The following is a 27,748-nucleotide window of genomic DNA, read 5'->3' as shown; positions in this document are numbered from 1 at the left end:
GCACCCACAACTTCAAGAGGCAAATCGTTCCGCGGGTTAATTGCCCTCACTTTGGGAAGTTTTCCTTTTCTTCCAGGTTGCTTCTCTGTTTGGTTTCAGAATTAGAAGGGGAGGGGGGGGGAAGTCAGCCTGCCCGCCCTGGCCAAACTTCGCTTCGAGCTTCCCGCAGCCAGGGGAACCGAGGCGCACTGCAGGAGGGGGTTTACGAGGAACCGAGGCGCGTTGCAGGCGGGGGTCGCCGTTGTTGCGGGGCGCTCCTCGACGGTCTGCCGAGTGGTTCTCCTCCCCAGCCTTCAGACTTGGCATTAGAAGAAAGCGGCGGCCTCAGGTCCGACCCGGCGTGGCTCGACTTCCGCGGAGGAGAGCCGGGCCAGGCGCACGCGTCGCCTGCCGCCGAGCCAGGAAGGCGCGGACGCTGAGCGCCGGCGGCGGGCGGGCTGCCAGCTCTCTCCCGGCCGGCTCCCTCTAGAGGCAGCCGCCGCGGGTGAGCCGGGTGTCGGGTTGCCCGGAAGCGCCTCCAGCTCTGCTCGCTCGCTCGTCCTTCTCCGCCCGAGGGGAAGAAATCTTAGCCGGCCGTGGCAGCGCAGGTTCCTCCTCCCCTCTTTCTTCTTCTCTCTGCCGGCGGGGTCGATGGAGGCGCTACCCTCCCGGGACGAGAAAGCGAACCCTTCGTGGGATGCCAACTTCTGCTCGCGGCTTTTCTTCTGGTGAGTCCATCCATCTCCCCCCCAGCCCTTCCCTCACCTCGCCCGCCTCAGCTTTCCTCCCGAATCAGCCGGGTTTTCCCGGGAATGAATGAGGTAGGTAGCCGGCTTGGAGCGACTCAGAAAGGCTTATTCTCAGAGGGAAGGGCGTTGTTGGAGTGGGGAGCAAAGAAGGTGCTTTCGCCGCCGGCCACGTGGGGGATAAAAAGAAAGAAAGAAAGATGGGAATTTCCCGGAGACAGGTGCAAGGCAGCCTCGGCGCTCGGCTTCGGAGAGCGTCGCTCGGATTGACTCGCGGTAGAAGCGCGTCTGAATGCGCGCCGGAGGCCAAACGAGCGGCTGGGAAAACCGAACCTCCTCCCCATTTATTTATGTATTTATTAATTATATAATGCCTCATGGCGACTCAAGCCCTCTTACATAATTTACCCCTTTGGGCTACAGGTAGTCCTGGACGAACGAGCCCAAACTTCTGTTGTTAAGTGAGACATTGGTTGTGAGTTTTGACCCCGTGTTATACGACTTTTCTTTCTTTCCGCGGGGTGGTTAAGGGTTAAGTAAGCGAATGAAGTGACTCTGGTTTCCCCATTGACTTTGCTTTAATCTCTGAGCCTCTCAGAAATGTGGGGCCTGTAAGTCGTATTTCCCTGGATATTCTCACAGGGGTGGTCCTTGACTTACGACCTTAATTGAGCCCAGAATTTCTGTTGCTAAGGGAAACATTTGTTCGGTGAGTTTTGCCCCATTTTACGACTTGTCTTGCCACCTTTGTTAAGTGAATCGCTGCAGTGGATAAGTTAGTAACATGGTTGTTAAGTGAACCTGGCTTTCCTCATTGACTTTGCTCCCCAGAAGGTCGCAAAAGGGGATCACACAACCATGGGACCCTGCAACCGTCATAAATATGAACCAGTTGCCAAGCATCTGAATTTTGGTCAGATGTTCATAGGGATGCTGGAAATGTCATAACTGAAAAACAGTCATAGTCACTTTTTTGAGTGCCGTTGTAACTTTGAACGGACACTAAATGAACTGTTGTAAGTTGAGGACTAGCTGTACTTCTTAATGCTTCTTAATACTTCTTAAGGTAGACTTACAGCAGTTTGTTTAGTGACCGTTCAAAGTTACAACGAGAACTTAGGACTAATTTTGCATAGTTGTGATCTTTGCATCTCTATGATAATGTGACCAAAATTCAGAGGCCTGGCAACTGGTTCATATTTATGACCATGGCTGTGTCTCAGGGTCGTGGGATCCCTTTTGGTTACCTTTTGATGAGCAAAATCAATGGGTAAGCTAGATTCACTTAGCAACTGGGTTACTAACAGATCAGCTGCAGTGATTTGGTTAACAACTGTGGTGAGAACAATCGTAACACGGGGCAAAACTCGCTTAATGACTCAACAACAGAAAGTTGTGGTCGTAAGTCATTTATGTTGCTAAGCGAGACATTTCTTAAGTGAGTTTTGCCCCATTTTTCTTGCCACAGTTGTTAAGCAAATCACTGCAGTTGATAAGTTAGTAACCCGGTTGTTAAGTGAGTCTGGCTCCCCCATTGACTTTGCTTGTCAGAAGGTCGCAAAAGGGGATCGCACGACCCCGGGACATAGCAAAGGTCATAAATATGAAACAGTTGCAACGCTGATTACATGATCAGATCACATGAGCCGAGGTGGCACAGTGGGTAGAGTGCAGTACTGCAGGCCACTTCAGCTGACTGCTAGTTCGGCAGTTCAAATCTCACCGGCTCAAGGTTGACTCAGCCTTCTATCCTTCCGAGGTGGGTGAAATGAGGACCCAGACTGTGGGGGCGATATGCTGACTCTGTAAACCGCTTAGAGAGGGCTGAAAGCCCTATGAAGCGGTATATAAGTCTAACTGCTATTGCTATTGCTGCAAAGATTATAAGTCACATGAAAAAACGGTCATAAATCACTTAAAATACTGCCGATGTAACTTTGAATGGTCACAAAATGAAATGTTGTAAACCAAGAACTACCTGTAACTCACAGCTTGAGATTGCTTGTTCTAGAACAGGGGGTGTCAAACTCCAGGCCCACAAGTTGGATCTGGCCTGCGGGGTGCCTAAATCTGGCCCACGGGGCTGGCCTGAAAAGAGCAAAGGACCTGCCCACGGTGCCTCTGGCAGCCAAAACAGGACGCTATAGCTACACACACACAGACACACACACACCGTGCCCAGTTTTGGCTGGCAAAGTGCTGCAGGAGGCTGTCCAAGCTGAAAATGGGCCGTGGTGGTGGGGAGGCCCCCCCGCGTCCCGTTTTAGCCGGCAAAGTGCTAAACTCAAGAGGTGTCCATTCTGTCTTCCCATCCGTGGCCTGTGGAGGAGAACTACAGTGCTGATTCAGCCCTTGAAGAAATCCAGTTTGACACCCCTGATCTAGAATAAATGACCCTTGACAGAGACAATAGCAATAGATTTAAAAAATAATAATAGATATTGTACACAGGTAGCCCTCGACTTAAAACCGCAATTGAGCCCAAAATTCTGTTGCAAAGTAAGGCAGTTGTTACTCCATTTTGTGACTAATTTTTGCCCACCGTTGTTAAGCAAATCACTGCCTTTCTTAAGTGACTCATGAAGTTGTTAAGCAAAGCTAACTTCCCCCTTTCACTTTGCTGGTTGGAAGCCAACTGGGGAAGTTACAGATGGTGATCACATGACCATGGGACACCGCGAGTGTCGTAAGTCGGCAAGCCCCAAATTTGATCCCTCGGCTATAGGGTTGCTGCCATGGTTGTAACTGTGAAAACTGGTCACTTGTAACCTTGAATGGTAGCTAAACAAATGTTTGTTAAGGTGAGGGCTACCTGTACAGTTGTAGGATGAAAAGGGTGGAACAGTTCAGTTAGTGACCATTCAAAGTTACAACGGCACTGAAAAAAGTGACTTATGGCCATTTTTACACTTATGACCATTGCGACATTCCCATGGTCAGATGTTGACAGTTGATTCATATTTATGACAATTGCAGTGTCCTGGGGGTCATGTCTCAGCGGCTCAGGGTTGACTCAGCCTTCCATCCTTCCGAGGTGGGTAAAATGAGGACCCGGATTGTTGTTGGGGGCAATATGCTGACTCTGTAAACCGCTTAGAGAGGGCTGAAAGCCCTATGAAGCGGTATATAAGTCTAACTGCTATTGCTATTGCTATGTGATCATCTTTTGTGATGGTTCTACAAGCAAAGTCAATGGGGAAGCCAGATTCACTTAAAAACTGTGTTACTAACACAGTGATTCACTTAACAAATGGGGCAAGAAAAGTCGTAAAATGGGACAAAACTCACATAACAAATCCAGGACTACCTGTATTATGGTCAGTCTGCAACCAGCCATTTCTTCTTATTAAGCACTGCACCATCTCACACTCTAGTTAAGTGTATTTCTATTTGGAACAAAATTATACTTAGTAGCAATTTCTACTTAGTAGGAGCATAAAATTTCATTGCTAAAATACAGCAGAGTAAGCGGATGTCCTATTATTATTAATTGAATAACTATTCAATTATTATTTGAACTTAAATATAATGTTTTGCAAATTATATAACTGATGCATTACTTAGACAAGAATTTGGCTGTATTAATTTGCGATAAAATAAAGTTACAGTTTCTCAGTGTAGAAAATCCAAATTATAGTTAAGAAGGCCACTTTGCTTTTTTATTATATAGGAATTAAGAAAACATTAATGTATTTCTGCTTGTCTCTTCATGTAGTTAGATCAAGAAATAAAAGTTAAAAACACACTGTCTTGCTGGAATGTAATTAATAGATTAAGTACTTAGAAGTTTCCTCGTTAATAGTTAATGACATAAAAATAAATGTTTTTAATATTTGTTTGGGAATCATGCCCATTCATTACTTGATTTTGTTATACAATGCTGAGATATTTCAGCACCCTTTAGAAATAGTATGTCATTTTTGAAAGTCAGAATGATGCTTGCAGAATGGTAATTATTTGTCTGTGTTTAGTTTCCTACACTTACGCAAGGTTTTATTTTTCAACTCCAAGAAATCTTGGAGGAATTTGAAACTTCAAACCCTACAAATTGAGTGTAGGTCCAGAACAAAATAAAATCACCTCGGGTAGATTTTTAATCTAAAAATCATCAGAAGCCAAGTGGAATACCTAAAAGTTAATACAATCCCCTTCAACCATGTAACTATGTAACTATGATTATGACCTGTGACTTATTACTTGTGAGCTTTTGCACCAAATTCCTTGTGTGTGTGATCACACTTGGCCAGTAAAGAATTGAATTCTATTCTATTCCATTCCATTCCATTCCATTCCATTCTATTCTATTCTTTATTCCATTCCATTCCATTCCCTCTTCTCTTCTCTTCTCTTCCTCTTCCTCTTCCTCTTCCTCTTCCTCTTCTCTTATTCCCTTCCTTTACCCATTTCCATTCCAGCCATGTAACCTCATGTAGCTTAGTTGCATCAATAAGTTTGTTTAAACTACAAGTAGTCCTTGCTTATCAAAAGTAATTGAGACTGGGAACTTTATCACTAAGTAATTGGTAATAAAGAACGATGTCAATCTGATTGCACTAACTTAATGATAGCAGTTCTGGCAGCCCCAGTTGTTATTGTTGGTCAAATGAATCCTGCAGAATTGCAGTATCCACTGGTCATTTATGACCTCCTCCTGGCTTTCCCATTGATTTTTCTTGCTGGACACAGCAGCTAAGATTGCAAATCATGATTACATGACTGTGGGACATTGCAATGTTGTAGTTGCCAGCTGGTTGCTGAGTGCCCATGTCATAATCACATGACTTCAGGGACCCTGTAACGATTACAATGGTCACTGGATGATTGGTCCAACTTTGAACACCGAACGAGCAGTTATTAAACAAGGTCTATCTCTATATACTGAATGTCAGAAGCTGTGTGAGTGAGTGCGGAACTCCTGCTTTGTTGTACCACCTTCCCTCTCTTATTTGGGCACCCGCAGTGTGCACACTCTCTCTGTCCAGCTGCAGTTATGCGGGCATTGCCTTTCATTTCAGCAGAGCAGAACACTTGCAAGTTATGAGGGCATGGAAGATTCTGCTCCAAAAAAGAAGAGTTAGTTCCTCCTTGGGAACTGTCAGCTTGCTCTTCCTAATACAGTTAGTCCTCAACTTACGACCACAATTAATGCTAACATTTGTGTTGCTAAGGGAAACATTTGTTAAGTGAGTTTTGCCCAGTTGTATGCCTTTCCCTGGCACAGTTGTTAAGTGAATCACTGTAGTTGATAAGTTAGTAACTGGTTGTAAAGTGAATCTGGCTTCCCCATTGACTGTTGTTAAGTGAATCCAGGCACTGTTGTTAAGTGAATCTAGCTTCCCCATTCATTTTGGTTGTCAGAAGGATTGCAAAAGGGGATCATGCAATCTTGGGACACAGCAAGGGTCATAAATATGAAGCAGTTGCCAAGCATCTGAATTTTGATGACGTGATCATGGGGATGCTGCAAAGGTCGTAACTGGGAAAAATGGTCCTAAGTCCCTTTTTTTCACCGCTGTTGTAACTTTGAGCGGTCACTAAATGAACTGTTGTAAGTCGAGGACCAACTGCTATGAATCAATTGGCAAGTGTCTGAATTTTGGTCACATGACCATGGGGACCTGCAACAGTTGTAAGTGTGAAAAATGGTCAGAAGCCACTTTTATCTGTGGCGTTGTAACTTCGTCACTAAATGGACTGGTGTAAGTCGAGGACTAGCTGCATTGAATGTGAGTTTATCAGTGATTTGTTCCTTCAAAAGGGGTTTTGAAAACCTTTTTTAAAAAGTATCTACCCAAGAGTTATTAAGGATCTTAAAGCTGAGATTTGTCGACCTATATAACTTCAATAGGCAACCTGTCTCTGCATTCAGTTTCTGTAGGGAGGAATGGAAGGTGGCCAATATAACTTCAATTTTTAAGAAGGTTTCCCAGGGAGATCTAGGAAATTGCAGGCCTGTCAGATTAACATCTTTTCCAGGATGATAATGAAGGTTATTTTTCAAGATAAAATTACTAGATACACAAAACACTGACTTTGCTCAAGGATACTTAACAAGACTCCACTAAGGGTGGTCCTGTCAAGCTAATCTACTAGAGTATTTGACTGTGTTAATAAATGTATGGTTAAGGTTGAGCAAGGAGACATAATCTGCTTAGATCAAAAAGACTATGATAAAGTCTCTCATCAACAACTTCACAGTAAGTATAACATCCATGGAATAAAAGAGGAGATCCTCCTGTGGATAAGCTAAGCTAAGGCTAAGGAATTTAAAGGGAATGGAATAGAATAGAATAGAATAACAGAGTTGGAAGGGACTTTGGAGGTCTTCTAGTCCACCCCCTGCAGGAAACCCTATACCACTTCAGACAAATGACTATCCAACATCTTCCAGTGTTGGGGCATTCACAACTTCTGGAGGCAAGCTGTTCCATTGATTAATTGTTCTAACTGTCAGGAAATTTCTCCTCAGTTCTAAGTTGCTTCTCTCCTTGAATAGTTTCCACTCATTGCTTCTTGTCCTGCCCTCAGGTGTTTTGGAGAACAGCTTGACTCCCTCTTCTTTGTGGCAGCCCTCGAGATATCGGAACAATGCTGTCATGTCTCCCCTAGTCCTTCTTTTCATTCAACTAGACATACCCAGTTCCTGCAACCATTCTTCATGTTTTAGCCTCCAATCCCCTAATCATTTTTGTTGCTCTTCTCTGCACTCCTTCTAAAGTCTCCACATCTTTTTTACATCGTGGTGACCAAACCTGAATGCAATATTCCAAGTGTGGCTTTACCAAGGCATTATAAAGTGGTATTAACACTTCACATGATCTTGATTCTGTCTCTCTGTTTATGCAGCCTAGAACTGTGTTGTCTTTTTTGGCAGCTGCTACACACTGCTTCATTCATATTTAAGTGATTGTCTGCTAGGACTCCAAGATCCCTCTCACAATTGCTACTATTGAGTGAGGTACCACATACACTGTACCTGTGCATTTTGCTTTTCTTGCCTAAAAGTAGAACCTTACTTTTTTCACCACTGAATTTCATTTTGTTAGATAGTACCCAATGTTCAAGTCTGTCAAGACCCTTCTGTATCTTAAGCCTATCTCCTGGGGTTTGGGAGTGTAGTCCAACTATTGTTGGACTAGTTGGGCCAAGGGTCTGACATAACAAGGCATTACCTACTTATATTCTTAGGTTCTTAGACCAGAATTATGAGTGCATCTATTTTATTGTAGTTAACTAATTGTGCATTAAAACAAATTGAGTTTGAGCTGTCTGTAGACAATTTTAGTAACAAGGATCCAAAACTATGACTAGACAGGGAGAGGCCTCTCCTTTACCTCCATATTTAGTAGGAACATTTAAAGAAAGAAGTTCTACTGATTCCCAATCCAACAGAAGATATTAATGGCTAGTAGAAATTACTAAAGCCGCTTCACTTGTGTCATCTTTTGATTACAGAAGATACTTTATGTGAGGCTGTGTAGAGTCTAGTGCATTTACTTCTTGTCACAAATCTCTGAAATTCCAAATTCTTTTTTTCCCCAGTTTTTCTTAACTTTACTTTTTACTTTGGAGGTGTTATTGCTTTCCACTTTGTAAACCTTGGAATTATCCATCTTCATTTTGTTTAATTTTTTTTTTTAAAAAAAAGAAAACGATAAAATAAAACTTAGGGAGAGGCTAAAAGACCAAAAGTTAGTAAGTACCAAGTACGTAAGTAAGTTAATTTATGTATTTAGATTTGGAAGGCTGCCTGACTCCCAAATAACTCTTAAGTGGATTACATAGCTAAAAGGAAAAAAAAAACAATTGGATAAAAAAATGGAACGTATGCCTAGACAAAACCACCCACTGCTCTATAAAATAATTCAGGGCCTCAGAAACAATTTAGCCCATACCTGGGAGAACAGCCAAATTTTCAAATATTTGCAGAACCTTTATAGAATGGAATTCTTGGCAGGGGGGAATGATGTTCTAGAAGGCAGGTGTTATAACAGAGAAGGCATGCTTCCGAGATCCCACTAGATGACCTTGTTTAATAAATGGTATTAAACAATGCCCCAATCTGCTCACTTTGCCCAAGTAACAAGAATGATGAGGGGCTAAAGGATAAAACATTCGAAGAACTGGTCCAGGAATTGATTATGTCTACTCTAACGAAAAGAAGGAGCAAGGGAGACATGACAGCAGTGTTCTAATATTAGAGGGTCTCCTACAAAGAAGTGGAGGTCAACCTATTTTCCAAAGGACCAAAAAGCAAGATGAGAAACAATGGATGAAAACTTACCAAGGAGAGAAGCAACCTAGAACTAAGGAGAAATTTCTTAAAGGTGAGCAATCAACCAATGGGACACTTGCCTTCAGAACGTGTGGATACTCCATCACTGCAGGCTTTCAAGAAGAGACTGGACCACCACTTATCTGAATTGGCACAGAGTGTCTCCTGCTCCAGCAGAGGGTTGGACTAGAACAGGAGTGTCCAAACTTGGGAACTATAAGACTTGTGGACTTCAACTCCCAGAATTCTCCAGCCAGCATGTTGAAGTCCACAAGTCTTAAAGTTCTCAAGTTTGGACATCCCTGGACTAGAAGGTCCTTTCCAACTCTATTATTCTATGTTCTATGTTCTTATATGACTGATCTTGGGTACATTTCCTATATTGCCTACTTTTTCACTGGGTTTTTCATCCTTGCCATCGCTCTCAACCTCATTGGTTGTGTTGAGTTTGTGCTTGGAATTAACTCCCAAAGACCCTTAATATTGTCCCAGAGATCCTAAAGATTGGTCACCCTCCCCTTCATTTTTAGTTTAAAGCCCTCCTTACAAGATAATCCTGTTGTTTTCTGAAAACATTTTCCCCAGTTCTTGTGATGTGCAGCTCATCCCTCGCCCAAAGCTCTTTATGTAGGTAGTACAGACCATGGTCTAGGAACCCAAAGTTCTCTTGGTGGCACCAACCCTTTAGCTAGTGGCTCATTTCTAAAATCCTTTGTTCCCCCATTGCAAGTTGACTTATTGTTGGAAGTACCAATATGCAAATGATATCATTGGACATCCTTTGCATATTGATGAGACTGAACCTTGATGGATGACCTAACTCAGAGGTTTCTCACAGATGTTAAGCAGGAAGAGCATGAGTGCCAAACCCTAAACAACCCTACAAGTAAGGGACTCCAAATGTATGTTGGAGACCAGTGGATTCCAAATGTTTTCCTACTGGTTCTATGAGAGCGCGCTTCGTGCTTGTGCATGCGCAGCACTCAAAGCCTTCATTCGGTGTCAGCACTGGTGAACTGAGCTGTGTTTTAGCTCAGTGGGGCATGATAATCGGCTCTGCCACACGAATCAACTGGGCTAAAAAAGAAGGGAATATAGAACAAGGAACACTGGGGGCGGGAGGGCAGGGCCAGCCAAAGGTGGTATTCACCGGTTCCTGAACTACTCAAAGTTTCTGCTACCAATTCACTCAAACCAGTCTGAACCGGCTGAATACCACCTCTGGTTGGAGATGTAAACAAAGGTAAGGGACATTTTGGTGGAATAGCTTGGAAGTCCATATTTATTGGTCTGCTCAACAACTTGCCTCTTGCAACACTGACTCCAACCCCAGGCCCTTCTACAGATTCGAAGAACGCCATCTTTAACAATCTGCATATGGATTTAAATTCACACTGAAGGAAAGGTCAAGTACAAAGTCAACCGATAAGCACTTTCTGGCCTGCCATTCACATCTGTGAGGATGGCCTATTGCAGTGATGGCAAAGCTTTTCAGCACCAAGTGCCCAAACTGGAACGCACGTGCATGAATGTGCGCCAGAGTGCCGGAAACTCGAAGGCCAGCTGGCTGGCGTGCGCATGCCTGTTTTTTGGCTGATTTTGGCTGATTTGGGGGCTGTTTTTTGGGCTGTTTTTAGACCAGTGTTTTTCAACCTTTTTTGTGCAAAGGCACACTTTTTTCATGAAAAAAATCACGAGGCACACCACCATTAGAAAATGTTAAAAAAATTTAACTCTGTGCCTATATTCAATATAGGCGGGTGTTTTTCCCACGGCACACCTTACACTATGTCACGGCACACTAGTGTGCTGCGGCACAGTGGTTGAAAAACACTGTTTTAGACCATTCTTTGGGCCATTTTAGGCTGTTTTTCAGGATGTTTTCAGGCCGTTCTTCAGGCCATTTTCAGGCCATTTTTTTGTTTTTCACCAGAGCGCCATAAGCAGCCTAAAAATGGCCTGCAAAATGGGCCAAAACGGCCTGAAAACGGCCCAGAAAACAGCCAAAAGTGGCCTGTTTTGGGGGCCTTTTTGGCTATTTTCATGCTGTTTTCTGGAGCTTCAGCAGCTGGTGACAGTGCACGTGCCCTCTCTGTGAACCACCTCTGGCACCCGTGCCATAGGTTCGCCCTCACGGGCCTATATGCAGAATCATCTCGGAACCAGCCCTTGGGCTGTGAAATTCTCATCCAAGAATTACACAGCTGGCTCCCTTTATAGCTTATTTGAGGGCTTTAAACATTACTGTTTTACCTGACTACTAAGTGAATTTTGTAAAGAAAATATACGTGGTACTGCACCAGAAAGAAAATCATAGTGCTAAACAACTAATTCAAGTGCAGATAAAAATGGTTGACAATGCCAACCAAATATTTTTTTTGTCAAAAGGCAAACTTTCTATATATCTACGGGTCTCACTGAATTTGCTCCGGAAAATACCAACAGGTAGTAAAAAAGTTTGCTTGTCCCCCAATATATGGACTGTTTAGAAGGGCGAACTACATATCATAGACTCCTTAATATTTTATGGGTTTTTAAAAATAGAAATGAGTATATAAGATATTTAATTCTTATTTGTTGTTGAGTTTTAGAGGTAGTATCCAAATAGCTGTTTTAGTGGGTACAAAGATTTTAAGAAGAATTTCTGCCATGAAAACCATGTACAACATATAATAGGCTAAGTTTTATCTTGAGTTATTTGAACTGTTTGACCTTTATATCTGCTCATGTCTGCTATGAGTGTCACTGAACTCTTGTGGTTTTCTTAAGTGTTGGGCAATTGTTATGAGTAATACTTGTTTGATATGATATGATAATTTCTGTAAACGGAAGAAATGGATTGGCTGGACAAAGCTTCTTTTGCAAAACTTTACCAGATTTATTCTTACACAAGTAACTCTTTATCCTAAAACTTGGTTGAAGTGATTTATGATGTTATGACAGTTTTATTTTGATATTCAGTTGTGTTACCTTGTAAGTTGAACAGCAGTCTTTAAAGGCAAAGTAAACTGTTACGTATTTAAAAGAAGCAGATATTTTCCTCATGTTCTTATTTTCCATGTATCGATTTGGGTTTTAGGGCACACTAATACTCCTCTGTTCCCATGGATAGATGCATTGTAATGCACCCCTAAGGAACTACTAAAATTATCCCACTTCACATTTCTGTTCTATTTTAAAGAAGTGCAATTGTATTGCATTTCAGCAAGACTATTGTATGCACAAAAATGGAAGGACACTTTGTTTCCTACTATGGACCAGGGGTGGTATTCAGCAGGTTCTGACCAGTTCTGTAGAATCGGTAGCAGAAATTTTGAGTAGTTTGGAGAACCAATAACTACCACCTGTGACTGGCTCCACACCTATCTATTATCTGCCTCCCGAGTGCCAGCTGATTGCGGAAATGGGGATTTTGCAGTAACCTTTTCCTGGAGTGGGTGGGAATGGAGATTTTACAGTATCCTTTCCCTGCCACACCCATCAAGTTACGCCCCCCCCCCCCAAACCATGCCCACAGTACCGGTAGTAAAACTTTTTGAATCCCACCACTGCTATGGACAAATGATTGCAGAAGTTGATGGAGTTGGATGAAATGGCAAAACTGACCACTTTGATTAAAGAAAAGAACATACGTACTTTTGTTTCCGCTTGGAGACTGACTCTGAACTTTGTGCTTGATGCGGAGAAGAATGAAACTGTGAAACTCTGCATTTTAGATTGATAGATCTTTATAGAAATGACTTGTTCATACTATTATGGAAAGGCAAAAAGCTGTGATTTGATGTTAGTGCCTTTTTACTGTAACATAGAGAGTCGGAAGTCAATCCTGCTTTTTCTTTCTTATCTTTCCTCACTTCTCTTCCCCTCTGCTTTTCTATTTACTTTATATTTTGTATTTTATAATAGCTCAATAAAAATGTTAATAGAAAGAAGTGCAATTCATATGTTTCTGCTATTTTAAAATATTTGATTTAGCTCAAATTTTAAGGATTCTTCAGTGTAGGTTTCCAGCACTGTTTTTTCATACTGGTAGGTGTAGAGGGGGAACCGTAACATCAAATATGCATAGGCTAGGATTGCTGATGCCCCTCTTGTCCTTCTTGTGTGTTAGTCTAGAGCAGGGATCACCAGCCCCTGTTCTGTGGACAGGCACCGGGCTGCAGCATGCCAGAAATTGGGCCATACAAACAAGTGAAGCCCTATCCATGGGATGCTGCATATGAAACCATGCCATCTCTGGTCTGCAGAAAAACCTCTCTCCATGGAACCGGTCCCTAGTACCCAAAAGGTTGTGGGCCATAGGTCTAGGCCCGTGATGGCAAACCTATGGCACGTGTGCCAGAGATGGCATGCAGAGACCTCTCTGTGGGCACGTACCAGGGATGGGTTTCAAATTTTTTTTACTACTGGTTCGGTGGGCGTGGCTAGATGGGGGGGCATGTGACTGAGTGGGGGCGGTCACTCACGCACACTCAGTCACATGGCCCCCTCACCAAACCATGCCCACCGAAATGATGGCAAAAAGTTTTAACCGGAGGGGGGAGGGGGCTCCGGCCTCGGGGAGCTAAGGGACTGCCTGCAAACTACCCATTAACAAAAGAGGTTTTGTCCTCCCCTGCCCCCAGGAACACTCTGCAGGCTTCAGCAGGGCTGGGAGAAGATAAAAATGCCACCACCGACCCCCCCCCCACTCAACCTGCTACTCAACCTCCCTCTCACCTTCACCCAAAGCCTTGTGCCACACCAGGAGGCTGAAGTTGGAATTTCTCCCCCCTCATTGCGTACTTTGGCAACAGGACTGTTTCTCTCCGCCTCCTTTTCCAGCCAAAAAACATGCCAGAGGTGGCGCAGTGGTTAGGGTGCAGTACTGCAGGCCACTTCAGCTGACTGTTATCTGCAGTTCAGCGGTTCTAATCTCACCGGCTCAAGGTTGACTCAGCCTTCCATCCTTCCGAGGTGGGTGAAATGAGGACCCGGATTGTTGGGGGCAATATGCTGAGAGGGCTGAAAGCCCTATGAAGCGGTATATAAGTCTAACTGCTAACTGCTATGCCAGCAATGGCAGTGGCAACAGAGGGAACCGCTTTGGGGGCATGGTCAGGCTGCCATTACTACCGGTTCGGAAAGGTACGCCATTTTTTTTACTACCTATTCAGCTGAACCGGACCGAATAGGTAGGAACCCACCTCTGGCACAAACGCCATCGCCAGCTGGTCTTCACGAACACACGAACACCATTTTCGCCCTGTTTTCAGACCATTTTTTGGGCTGTTTTCTGGGCCGTTTTGGGGCCATTTTGAAGTTGGCAAATGTTCCAGCATGTCAGGTTGCTTTCCTGTTGATGTTGCTTGAAAAAGATTCCCAATATTGCCAATGCACAGAGTGGGTTGGCTCATAAATCAGTGGGCCAAAAGTGCACTGCTCCATAGGTATGTGGCATTTTCATACAGTTTCCAAAGCTCTTCAGCACGCTGAGGCATTCGCCTAGAGCCATAGTTGGTCTCCAGAATTGGCAGGTCCTCAAACATTCAGCCCAGCCTTAAAGCATTTTTAGGAAGTTAGGATTTTGGCTGAAGGTGCCTTAAATCAACCCACTTTTGAGTACAGACTTTGAGCCAATGGAAAAGGGGTTCCATCTCAGAAGCCATAGGATATCACCCCCTTTAAATTTTAACTAAAGGCTGATGATGTAGCTTGCAAGATTGCTGTCATCTAAATTTACCTCCATTTCTGTTGTTCTTCTCTACAGATCTTAGAAAAAATGCTAGGAACATGGATTTTCTGCTTGGGTGATAGAGGTGGTTGTGTGTTTGTGTGTCTGTGTGTCTGTGTGTGGTCATGCATACATTTCTGGAAATGGCTGCTGGAATAATTCTTGGGTAACTTTTTGGGAAAAGCTGTCTGGGCAGTAAACCAAGTTAACATGCGTAATTTATGACAGAGATGATTAAAGGAGGAAAAAAACCCCTGAAATGATTGCAGATTGCAGAACAATGTAGTTGTGACCTGTCAACTGACACCGATTTAGAAACGATGCAAACTGAAATGTTTATACTTCCTTAATTTATGGCACTTTTGGAAATAATAAGTAGCTGAATCCCTACCCATCCCTCATTTTTGAAGCTTTTTAATGAAAGTCACAACAATATAGTGCGGTCTCTGGTTGGCTCAATGCCTCTAACAACTAAACCCCCTAGACCTGTGATGGAGAACCTATGACATGCATGCCTGAAGTGGCACATGGAGCCATCTCATCTGGCATGCGTGGTGTCACCCGTTCCTCTTCTGGGTTTCTGGGGCACATGCGCACATCCCAATCAGTTAACCTTTGTACATGCAGCAATGCTGGAAACCGGAAGAACTGTCCTCCATTTTCCAGCATGAACATGCGCACTGGCTAGCTGTCCGGCACATGCGCATGTGCAGCAGTAACTGGAGGACTTGCCTGCTAAGGTGCATTGTGCGTGCCGGTAACCGGAAATACATTTTATAGTCCCCCGAGCAACTCCTTTTCCTGGTCTTGGCCCAGACAAGTGTGGTGTGTGGCAGTGGTAGGATTCAGCCAGTTCGCATCTATCCGGGAGAAGCGGTTGTTAACTTTCTAAGCAGTTTGGAGAACCGGTTGTTGGAAGAAATCTTCTTTTGTTTTTCTCCACTTTACAAGGCTAATCCTGTAAGGAAGGCAGGAAGGAAACATTCTGGTGTTGTTTCTAGACTCATCTTTATTGCCCTGCTTACAGAAACTGCCTCTCGGTTTACCCTTATTGCATTGTAACAGCTAAGGCGAAGCCCCCATCGACCTGAGTGACATTGAGTTGGCCACGGTCACATGGTCACATGACCACTGAGCCACACCTACCCAGCTAGTCATTAGGGCAGAGAACCGGTTGTTAAATTATTTGAATCCCATCAATGGTGTGTAGGCGCGCAAAGCATACACGTGAAGTGCTCCATTTTCAGCAGTCGGTGCCGAAAAGTTTCGCCATCACTGCCCTAGGCTGTATTTTCAAGAATAGTCCTGAGCCAAATGGAAAAAAAACCCCACCTTTTTTGTATCTACTTCATATCATTTAAAATACCGATTTCTGCCACACACATACGCTTTCATATCTTTTTATTTGCAGAATTTATTATTTTTTAAGATCTGTATTTGACGAGTGCGAGAGAGGGCGGGGGTGGTGCTGGGGTGATTGACTACAATGAAACGACAATTTTCCCAGCGGGGGGTGGTTTTCACTTACTTTTCCTACTGGTTCGCAAGTGCATCCACCTGTCCACGCATGCACCTGGCCTTCTGCGCATGTACTTTACTCAAAAAACATCCCTAAATAGGACAAAATGGAGCCAGGGCGGGTGGGCGGGCCCACCTGTGCTTTCCGCTACCGGTTCGAGCGAACCGGTCCGAACTGGCAGAATATTACCTTGTTTCCCAGAAACAAGAAAGGGGAAGGGGACAAGAAGCAGCATGGGTAGGGCCACGTCACCATGGCCAACTCACCGTGGGACAGCTTGCCACAGAAAATTCCATGCGGAATATCTAAAAAAATGTTATCTGCTACTGTTTCTTTGACAGTGTTTCCATTCAAAAAGGTGGGAATTATGTCAAAGAAATAGTGGCAGATAACATTTATTGTGCTGCGTTATCCCACATGGAATTTTCTGTGGCGAGTTGTCCTGCAGTGAGTTGGCTACATTGAGCTGGCCATGGCAAATTGTCCCATTCCATACAGAGAGTAAGGATAGCCACTCCCTACTCTCCCAAGCAGAGAGTAATAAGGGTTTAATCTGGCAAAATCCTGTCTGCTATGTAAAAGCAAATCAAGAACTGATCTCTGGCTGAATTGTTCTCAGGTTTAGCATGAACATAAATAACTGACATAGTTTCGATTGGAATAATACTGGAGATGGCAGGTCAAATGTTGTTATTTGGAGTGAACTGGACTTTGAAGATGTTTCACTTCTCACCCAAGAAGCTTCTTCAGCTCTCACTGGATGATGGGGATTGGAAGGATTTATACTCCTTGCAGACAGCTGGTCATTTGCATTCTTTTACAGAGTCATTGAGGCCACTTGGGTGTTTATCTGTGTTCTCAGGGTCACCTGAGTGCAAATGGACATGGAGCCTTCTTGGAACTGTTGAAAGGACTGTGCTATAGACCGGAGATTGATGATGTCATATCCCTCCCTCTCTGTTGAGAGAGGGCTGTTCAATTTTGACGTACATGGCCTCTTTAACCCCTATTTCATACCAGCTCTGTCCAAAATGTGGATTTTGCTGTCTTCAAAAGAATGGCCTGTGTCTTTTAAATGCCGATGGACTGCTGAATCTAGTCCTGATGGGTTTGTTCTCCTGTGTTGTACCATGTGTTTATGAAGTGGTTGTTTTGTTTCCCCAATGTGGAGGTCTACATATGGCTCACTGCATTGTACTACAGATACCACGTCATTACGTTTGTGCCTGGGTGTGAACAAGCTTCTGACTTAGTGAATCCTTGGGTTTGAAGTGTGCCTGTACATTGTGTTGGCTGAAGATCCTCCTGAACTTTCCCGATATTCCTGCAACATATGGAATGATAACGTTGCTTTGTTTATTGTTCTCTTCGTTGTTTGTTATCGAGGAACACCTGAAGGGTGTTATTATATCCTTTGCTTTTCTATTGGGGGGGGCTCCAATTTTGTTCCCTAAGAGGAAATAAAACTTTCTTCAAGGGCGTGGAGGCAGAAAATTCTATGTTCAGATAATCTCATATCATTGGATTCACAAGCCTTAGGATTTTTGGGTGGGTGTGAGAGCAGTGTGGGAATGGAAATATCCCATCCTGGCATTGACAGAGTTTGGGCAAACCCCAGGAAAATAGACCATATTCTGAAACCTAGGCTGATAATATTTACAACCCACCAAAATGCAAATGTCTTTCCTGCTAGATGCCTGGCATCTATATATATATGCAGCCTTGCTGTATTTTCATTTCCTTGCAGGAAAAACATGAAGACTTGGTTACTTTATATGACTCATGGATTGTAGAGACATGCATGCTGAGTCCGAAAGCTGATAGCTGACTGACCCCAACCTTGCTTTCTTAGAAGTAAAACTGTCTCTCCTGTGGCTTTACTTTGATATGATTAGTAATATGTTGACCTTAACAAGTTTATGCAGTTTATTAATTTAGCATTTGAGATTTAGGAGTGCAGCTAGGTGAATTGCTCCTTCTGTAAAATCAACTCCATTCATTTAGTAATAGCAATAGCACTTAGACTTATATACCGCTTCACAGTGCTTTCCAGCCCTCTCTTAGCGGTTTAGAGTCAGCTTATGGCCCCCAACAATCTGGGGCCTCATTTTACCCAACTCAGAAGGATGAAAGGCTGAGTCAACTTTGAGCCTGATGAGATTTGATCTGCCAAACTGCTAGCACTCTAACTTCACTTTAACCACTAGGCCACCATGGCTCTTAGATTTCAGACACTCTTCTTATAATACAGTAATTGCTTTGGATAACTTCCCCAAATTTAGCTTGGTTTCAAGCCAGAGGCAGCCTACTTTTGATTTGCAGTGATAGAGATAAATATTATCTCAATCTGAGCCTGAGCACATTCTGGAATTTCAGGATATAACTTAACTAGCTGTGTTTATGTACTTAACTTTATTGCAGCCATTAACCAGCATGAGAGAGTTGATATTCAAATATCCAAAATATACAAAACTGAAGAGACAATAGGATAGTTAAGAAAAGAACATATAGAGGAAGAAAAATGGCTGAAAGTCAAGAAGCAAAAGAGTTTTGACTCAAAGGTATTTTGTGTCTTGTTATCTTGCCCTCTAATCCTATTTCTTGGAAACAAGTAAAAAACACCAGCCAGTTTAGTTTTTTTTTTTTTTTTTAGTTTTATTGCAAATTTATATGCCGCCCTTTTCCCTAAGGGGACTCAGGGCGGCTTACAGCAATAAAGGGAAGGGGGTGCAAGACAAAACTTAAAAAGGAAAAAAAAAATTGTGATTAAAGGAAATTGGTCATAAAAACACAACATTCACTCAACATTCGGGCGGGGTGAAAGTAATCCTATCCCCAGGCCTGACGGGATAGCCAGTTCTTGAGGGCTGTGCGGAAGGCCTGGACTGTGGTGAGGGTACGGATCTCCACGGGGAGGTTGTTCCATAATGTCGGAGCTGCAACTGAGAAGGCTCTCCTCCGCGTAGTCGCCAGTCGGCACTGACTGGCGGATGGAATTCGGAGGAGGCCTACTCTGTGCGATCTGATGGGACGCAGGGAGGTAATTGGCAGGAGGCGGTCTCTCAAATAGTCAGATCCACTACCATGGAGCGCTTTATAGGTGGTAAGTAAGACCTTGAAGTGCACCCGACGATCAACAGGTAGCCAGCGCAGCTCACGGAGGATTGGTGTTATATGGGCGAACCGTGGTGCGCCCATGATCACTCGCGCGGCCGCGTTCTGGACTAGCTGAAGTCGCCGGATGCTCTTCAAGGGCAGCCCCATGTAGAGCACATTGCAGTATTCCAGCCTAGAGATCACAAGGGCTCGAGTGACTGTTGTGAGAGCCTCCCGGTTCAGGTAGGGCCGCAACTGGCGCACCAGGCGAACCTGGGCAAATGCCCCCCTGGTCACAGCCGACAGATGGTGGTCAAAACTCAGCTGTGGATCCAGGAGGACTCCCAAGTTGCGGACCCTATCTGAGGGGAATAAATTTTGCCCCCCCAGCCTGATTGATGGAACGTTAACCAAATTTTTGGGAGGAAAACACAACAGCCACTCGGTCTTTTCCGGGTTGAGTACCAGTTTGTTAGCTCTCATCCAGTCTTTAACAGCCTCAAGGCCCCGGTTCATCAGCCAGGCAGGGAAGCATAGCACAAGGCAGTGGACTAGCAGAAGAGGAGTGTGTGTGTGTGTGTGTGTGTGTGTGTGTGTTTGTGTGTGTGTGTGTGTGTGTGTGTGTAAATGCTTAAATGTCATTCTCTTCAGGGTTGCTCAGGAGAAGGGGCACTAAAACATTGCTAATTAATAAGCCAACAGAAATAGTTCATTGCCTGTAATACTTGAAGGGATGACTGAAAGTCTAAAGGGCAGGGCATCAGAAAGTCTTTTGAATTCAGGGAGAGAGCTGAAAAACTATGCAGCTTGAGTAATGATTGTCCATTCTTCTCACCCTTGGGCCCATAAAGATTTGGTCAGCAAACAGAACAAAAAGAAATATAAGAGTAGTCAGAAGAAATGTCAGGTTAAAGGCAATGTATACTTAGCAAGCCATTAAAGTTCATTTTGCTGTGCATGCTCCTTTTTAAAAAAACATTTCCGGGTCGTTGAGAGATGATAGATGAAAATTCAATTGAACATTGAAAAATGTCTTAGTGTGGATATCAGCAGTTCAGATACAGGATTAACTATCTAATGCCATTTACCAGTCTGTGCATTGAATCTTGTACCAGCTAATAGTTCATATCATCCAATTTATCATTATACTTTTATTGTAATGGAAGCACCCCCAGGGCTGTGACCTGTTTGGAACTGGGCTGCGGTGAGTCGCATGAGCAATGGGCGCGCCCACTCATGCACGAAGCTCCATTTGCGTGAGCTGTGGGCACACACACCTGCTGCATGCTGTTTGCATGTGCAAATGGAGCCACGTATGTGCATTTCTACCACTTAAACGGAACCATCCCCATTTTCCGAAGCTGAAAAAGAGTTAGGGATTTCAGTGACTTCTGGAATATTGAGAGGTAAAATGGAAAAGGAATTAGAACCCTAAAATAAGGAGAGAGGATCCTAACATGAATCAATAAGTTTTTCTCAGTTTCTTGTTTTTAGAGGTAGTATTGGTTGAAAAACGTGTTTCATGATTCCCAAACACACACACAAATGCATACAAACACACGCACACACCCATCCATCATCCATCATCCATCATCTATCTATATCTATCTATCTATCTATCTATCTATCTATCTATCTATCTATCTATCTATCTATCTATCTATCTATCTATCTACCTACCTACCTACCTACCTACCTACCTACCTACCTACCTACCTACCTACCTACCTACCTACCTACCCACCCACCCACCCACCCATCCATCCATCCAATCCATCCATTATCTATCTATCTATCTATCTATCTATCTATCTATCTATCTATCTATCTATCTATCTATCTATCTATCTATCTATCCATCCATCCATCCATCCATCCATCCATCCATCCATCCATCCATCCATCCATCCATCCATCCATCCATCCATCCATCCATCCAATTAGGCTGTCAGGCTACAAAGCAAAGAATTAACCTTTGGTACTTTTATTCCCAGGAATATATGCGACTAACAGGAGCTCTTTAATTTCTCAGAAAATAAAAATGTAATTCGTGTGAGATGTAATAGAAGACAGGGAGAAGAGATGCTGCCAAGGATAAAACAGGGAGAAGCCAGCAACTGAGTAACAGCAGAGAAATACATTTAGAAAGGATCCATCCGAATTAACCAGACAGTAAAAAGAGAGAGTGGGAGATTTATACTTTCAGACTTGCAAGAGTCCAATGATGTAACTTTACAATAAAGTAGAAGTACTGTGGCTTGTTGTGTTTCCTGTCAGGTCTATTTGGGAGGCTGACAGGTAGTTTTCACCATGGCACTTGAGAATATCCTGAAAATCATGTGGCGTACCTTCATTAAGAGGTTTTGGCAATAAGCAAACCCCGCATGGATGCAGCTATTTTCATGACATACTCTCAAAATTCTGCACCAAAAAAATAAAATAAAAATAGTGAGACTTGTCTTACATAACAGGACAAAAAGAGAAGCAGGTCCCAGAGATTCTTAACTTCTTGTAATATAGCTAGGTGTCCCTGGCAAATATTTAAAAAATGTTTACAAAACAACTAGCATTATTAATGACCTGTGGCTATTCTAAAAACACCAGTCCTCTGAGGGTTACAATATTAGGAATCATGGCAGTGAAATCCAACATATTGTTATGTTTATAATCTGCTGTTATTTATATATTGCTTACGATTTCATGTTTTGATGAACATTTCTGATATTTATAGAGTAGCATCACACAAAACTTTCTGCTCTCAATTTATTTATAACTTCTAAAGTCCCCCCCCCCCACTCCAAGTACTAGAAATTTATTGTAGCTTTGTGAACATCCTCTCCAAAAGTATGCTTTTATTTTTCTGACTGTGTGAACTACTGTTGAGATGTAGGCAGTGGTGGGATTCAACCAGCTCACACCGATCTGGGAGAACCGGTTGTTAACTTTCTAAGCAGTTCGGAGTTGGAAGAAATCTCCTTTTGTTTTTGTTTTTTTCCCCACTTTACAGGGCTAATCCTGTAAGGAAGGCAGGAAGGAAACATTCTGGTCTTGTTTCTAGCCTAATCTTTATTTCCCTGCTTATAGAAACTGCCTCTCCAGTTAACCCGTCCATCAACCTGAGTGACGTTGAATTGTCACACCCACCCAGTCACATGACCACTGAGCCCGGCCTCCCCAGCTGGTCATTAGGGCAGAGAACCGGTTGTTAAATTATTTAAATCCCACCACTGGATGTAGGTGTTGTGATATGAGAGTGAGAAGGGAGGGAGAGAGGGAGAAGGAAAGAAGAAAACAAAGAAAGAAAGAAAGAAAGAAAGAAAGAAAGAAGTTTATATTTGTCTTGTACAATAATTACATGGAAAGTAATCTTTCTTTTGACAGCTGGCTAAATCCTTTATTTGTTATTGGTCATAAACGGAAACTAGAAGAAGATGATATGTACAAAGTACTCACTGAGGATTCGTCTAAGGTGCTCGGGGAAACACTGCAATGGTATGTAAATCCCAATGTCTCAGTACAGATAATTCAGTCTTTTTGTTCTTTATAGTCCAAAGTCATCAAAGGCAACCAGGACCAAATTCCATGTGAAGGAAGAAGCAGGCAACCCCCCCACAAAACTGACTGAGATTGAACATTAGATCTTGGGGTGGGGGTGGGGGAATGTGCATGCGCGACTATGTTCACACCAAAAGAAAATACAGTCATCAGATATGGCCACTGCTAGCAAAGAGGTTATGTCTAGAAACCAAGAAAGGACTTGTTATTCTTCTCAACACAATGGAATATTGGAAAGTAATAAAGAGAAAGAGGACCCTGCCTAACCAAATTTGGTATGGGAAAAAGAAAGACTAAATTTAAAAGTTTTCTTTAAAAATTGGCAGGGGGTGTGAAGAAAAAAAATCAACTCACCTTTCTCCAGTTTGAAGCAGGGGAAGGATATCGGAGGAACCATCTAAAAACCATTAAGGTGACAGGTCCATAAGTATGTTTTGAGCCCAAGGTGGTGAGAAATTATTAGAGACTCAGACTGGTTACCCTCGACTCCCTGGGCTATAAGAGAAAGAAAGGAAAACAAAGAGTTGTGCATTTCTGTTACTGTAACCTTTCTCAACAAAGAAACATTTTATTTTTCTTGTGGAATCTACTTTCTGATCTGGACAACCTTGAAGGGCTGATACCAATGCACTCCTATCCCTGTAAGTCTGTTGGGTGACTGCATGGATTGTTATTGACTCCGCTGTTCTAAATAATCATTCTTCCTCTTTCCTGGTCACATAACCCATCATGGTGCCCTTAAGCCAGGGGAGTCAAACTCAATTTCATTGAGGGTCACATCAGGGTTGTGTTTGGGGGGGGCAGGGGCATGGCAGAGATGGGCATGGCCAGGGTGGGCACGGTCAGGTCAATGTCACTCGTTGAGCATCAGTTTTCGGCTGCGACAGCCTCCTGCAGCCCTCTACCAGCAAAATGGAGCTCAGGGAAGCCTGCCTGGGCTCCGTTTTTGACCATGACAGCCTCCTGCAGCCCACTGCCAGTGAAAACAGAGGCTCCCTGAGCTTTGTTTTCACTGGCAGAAGGTTGCAGGAGGCCATTGCAGCTGAAAATGGACCCCGGGCAGGCTGTACACAGCCTCCTCGATAGAGGTGAAATCCAGCAGGCTCTGACAGGTTCTGGAGACTAGTAGCAGAAATATTGAACCAGTAAATACCACCTCTGACTGGCCCCAGAGTGTGGTGGGAATGGAGATTTTGCAGTTTCCTTCCCCTGCCATGCACACCAAGCCATGCCCATAGAACTGGTAGTAAACATTTTTGAATTTCACCACTGCCCCTGAGCTTCATTTTCACTGGCAGAGGGCTGCAGGAGGCCGTCGTGATCAAAAACAGAGCCCTGTGGCCATGTGGCCCTCCCGAGCACCATTTTCGCTGGCAGAGGCACTGTGGGCTGGACCTTCACTGTTTTTAGGGCAGCCCCGTGGGCTAGATCTAAGCACCCTGCAGGCCGGATGTGCCCCGTGGGTCTTGAGTTTGACACCCCCGCTTTCTTCTTTTTTCCTGAACTTGTTATCACTTTACAACTTGAATTTTGTGCCTTTGCAGAGGTTGCCTTTTCTAGATCCAAGCATGATGCCATGAGAAACCATGAAATCTTGTCTTATTTATTTTTGGGTAAGGTAGAATCTTCTTGAGTTGAACTTGGCTCATGGTGACTTCTGTTGGGCTGGAAAGTATAACAAAGATAGGCTGAAAAGTGTGGCTTCTGGATTGACTCCAATGGCAACAGTGGAGAAGTGTTTTGCCACCACCTGTTTATTGATTCCCCCCCCCCCCGCCAGATTTTCCAGTATAGTCTACTCTATAGCTTTTGGCCACCCTTCCAAATGCTAAGCAAATATGACTCCATCCCAACTCTTCAGGTAGGCAAAGTTGAGAAATGAGCATGATAGGGATTCCAGGAGTGCTGGAGGCCTGTCCAGATTTATTTTTTTCCTGTTTTATAGTGAAGAAATCAAGGCAGAGTTACTTTGAACTTTTTACCTCGTACTCTCCTATGATTTTTTCTCCACAAAGCCCTCCCTTAACAGCTTGTTCATTGCTTCCATATTCCAAAATCAGCTCTATAATCCATTGCAACCTGCTAAACTTTTATCAAAGTCAGTCAAGGTTAGTTAAGAGCTGTCACTGCCTATGACAGAATGAATAAGCACCATGGACTTGCTTTGGAATCTTTGTGCAATCTTTGTGCCTCTATACTTCTTTATACTTGTCCCTATACTTCTTCTTAAGGGACAGGGTCGCTTAGTGGCTAAGATGCTGAGCTTGTCGATCAGAAAGGTCAGCATTTCCGCAGTTCGAATCCCTAGTGCCAAGTAACGGAGTGAGCTCCTGTTACTTGTCCCAACTTCTGCCAACCTAGCAGTTCAAAAGCACATAAAAATGCAAGTAGAAAAATAGAGACCACCTTTGGTGGGAGGGTAACAGCGTTCTGAGTGCCTTCAGCATTTAGTCATGCCGGCCACAAGACCATGGAGATGTCTTCAGACAGCTTTGACTCTTCGGAGATGAGCACCACCCTCTAGAGTCGGGAACAACTAGCACATATGTGCGAGGGGAACCTCTACCTTTACTTTTATACTTCTTTACCTTCACATGCTTCAGATACTTTTTAGGAGTAACATTAAGAAGGGAGATGTAGCCAACATATCTAAGAATACAAGGTTGGAAAGGTTTTTTTTATTTTTTATTTTTTTAGCAAGATCGATGTTGGACCGTATCTCACTATATTTTACTATTTTATGACTTGACCATTAGCCTGCAGATAAGATATATTGAACTCTTTCTGACTTCTCCCACCTGATTTTAATTCTTATATTTATAGGTACTGGGATAAAGAAGTACAAAAGGCTGAAAAAGAAGCAAGAACACCACGTTTGACAAAAGCAATTATCCTTTGTTACTGGAAATCTTATTTAATGCTGGGTTGCTTTACATTGGTTGAGGTAACAGACTATAAGAGATATCCTATTAAAAAATAAATCTGCAAGCAAAAATCGTGAGGTGGTGATTTTAACATGCCTACTCCCTGCTTAATGTTATACATTTTCAAGAAAATATTAAACAACAGCAAAAACAAAGGAAAAATGGGGGAAATGAAAATGTATTCAATGCTTGTTTTAGCCCCCTTTACTACTCTCTTAATATTCCTCCTACTGTACCAACTTTACATGAGCTGTTATAGAAATATAATACATACATACATACATACATACATACATACATACATACACACACACACACATACATACATACATACCAGAAGCGTTCCAAAATATTTTGAGTTCAGGATAATTTCGTGCTTGCTGCAGCTTTGGAATCCTTCCTGTAAGATTAGAACATTGCGTTTTGAATTTATAACTTCAGTAGTAGCTCCGACCCTTTGGAACGATCTCCCTGTGGAGATTCGTACCCTCACCACCGTCCAGACCTTCCGCACAGCCCTTAAGACCTGGCTAGCCCGTCAGGCCTGGGGACAAAGATAACTGTCCCCACCCGAATGATGAATGAATGTTGCTTACTATTTTACTTCTATGTATTGTTGTGTCTATTGTCTGTATACCCCCCCCCCTTATTTTATGTAAGCCGCCCTGAGTCCCCTCAGGGAAAAGGGCGGCCTATAAGCATTAATAAATACCTAAATAAATACCTAAATACCTAAATAACACTTTGCACAGCCTCACTTTAGCAGCCTACGTAGGAGAATAAAAATATTAAGGAGAATATTTTATTTCAATTGTTCCTCTTTTCTTTTTCTTTTTTTTAAAGGAAACTCTGATACTAATTCAGCCAGTATTTCTGGGAATGATTATTGGGTATTTTGAAAAGATTGGCTCTACGCATGCTGACGAAAATGCTTTGGCCTACGCCTATGGCTCTGCTGCAGCCTTATCTGTGTGCACTTTGATTCTGGCCATCACTCATCATCTGTATTTTTATCATGTACAACGTGCTGGCATGAAGCTGAGGGTAGCCATGTGCCATATGATTTATCACAAGGTAGGTAATGGGTTTTCTTTATCTCAATAAACAGGGACCCCAAGCATAGGTGAGTGATTGTCCGGCATTGTGGGTGAAGCAAACAAGTGTTTCTAGAATCATGAGCTTAGCAGGCCGATGTAATATGTGGGTCTCCGTGAAAAGAATGCTAAGATTACATCAGTGTGTCCTATGTAAATTCCGTTCTGGGTGGGCAGGCCAAGGGCTGAAATCTCCAGAAAAAGCAGCAGGCTAGAAAGACGTTGGCTGCTGTTATGAACGGCTAGTTCTTATGACTTTTAATGCAAAAAATTTACCATACTAGTGAAAAATTAGAAGGAATGAAGAGGGTTAGGTAAGACTTCTTTCTAACACTGTTGTCCAGTTTTAGGCTTCCTTCTACTTCTGTTTTTGTTGTGGTCAAGAATTATCTCAAAATTCTTCAAGGTAGGCGACACTGATCCGTGTCCATTTACAATAAGGAAGGGTGTGATGATGTAATTTAGCCGTCACGTAACTAACTTTTCTGTCTCTGCCTTCTGTCCACGATGCCTTTCTAGGTTACCAACCCAGGTAGTCCTCGACGTTTGACTTTAATTGAGCCCAAAATCTTTGTTGCTAAGCAAGACAATTGTTAAGTGAATTTTGAAAGGTTTTGCGACCTTTCTTGCCAGAGTTGTGAATCAAATCACAGCAGTTGTTAACGTTAGTGACACGGTAGTTACGGAAATTTGGCTTCCCCGTTTGATTTTGCTTGTCTGAAGGTCACAAAGGGTGATCACATGACCCTGGGATAGTGCGGCCATCTTAAATATGACAAATGTCTGCATTTTGATCACCTGACCAAGAGGATGTGGCGACAGTTGCAAGTGTGAAAAATGGTCATAA

The 27,748-nt window shown here is 43.1% G+C and overlaps 1 protein-coding gene across 1 annotated transcript in view; it reads left to right on the top strand.

Moving 5' to 3' along the window:
- The first annotated feature begins 576 nt into the window (after positions 1-576).
- The window catches only part of ABCC4 (ATP binding cassette subfamily C member 4 (PEL blood group)), a 199,853-nt gene continuing 172,681 nt past the window's right edge, over positions 577-27,748 (top strand). Inside the window, exons 1-4 of the mRNA XM_087726242.1 lie at positions 577-707; positions 22,710-22,820; positions 25,707-25,827; positions 26,651-26,881. Of these exons, the coding sequence (XP_087582368.1) occupies positions 631-707; positions 22,710-22,820; positions 25,707-25,827; positions 26,651-26,881 (540 nt within the window). The 5' untranslated portion in view covers positions 577-630. The remainder of the gene's footprint in view (positions 708-22,709; positions 22,821-25,706; positions 25,828-26,650; positions 26,882-27,748) is intronic.

The sequence above is a fragment of the Thamnophis sirtalis genome, unplaced genomic scaffold, assembly GCF_051295495.1.
Source record: "Thamnophis sirtalis isolate CommonGarterSnake01/CBP01778 unplaced genomic scaffold, rThaSir2_p1.2 scaffold_12, whole genome shotgun sequence".
NCBI classification, from domain to species: domain Eukaryota; kingdom Metazoa; phylum Chordata; class Lepidosauria; order Squamata; family Natricidae; genus Thamnophis; species Thamnophis sirtalis.
Note: the sequence above shows the minus strand (reverse complement) of the source record. Positions and strands in the feature narration are given on the sequence as shown.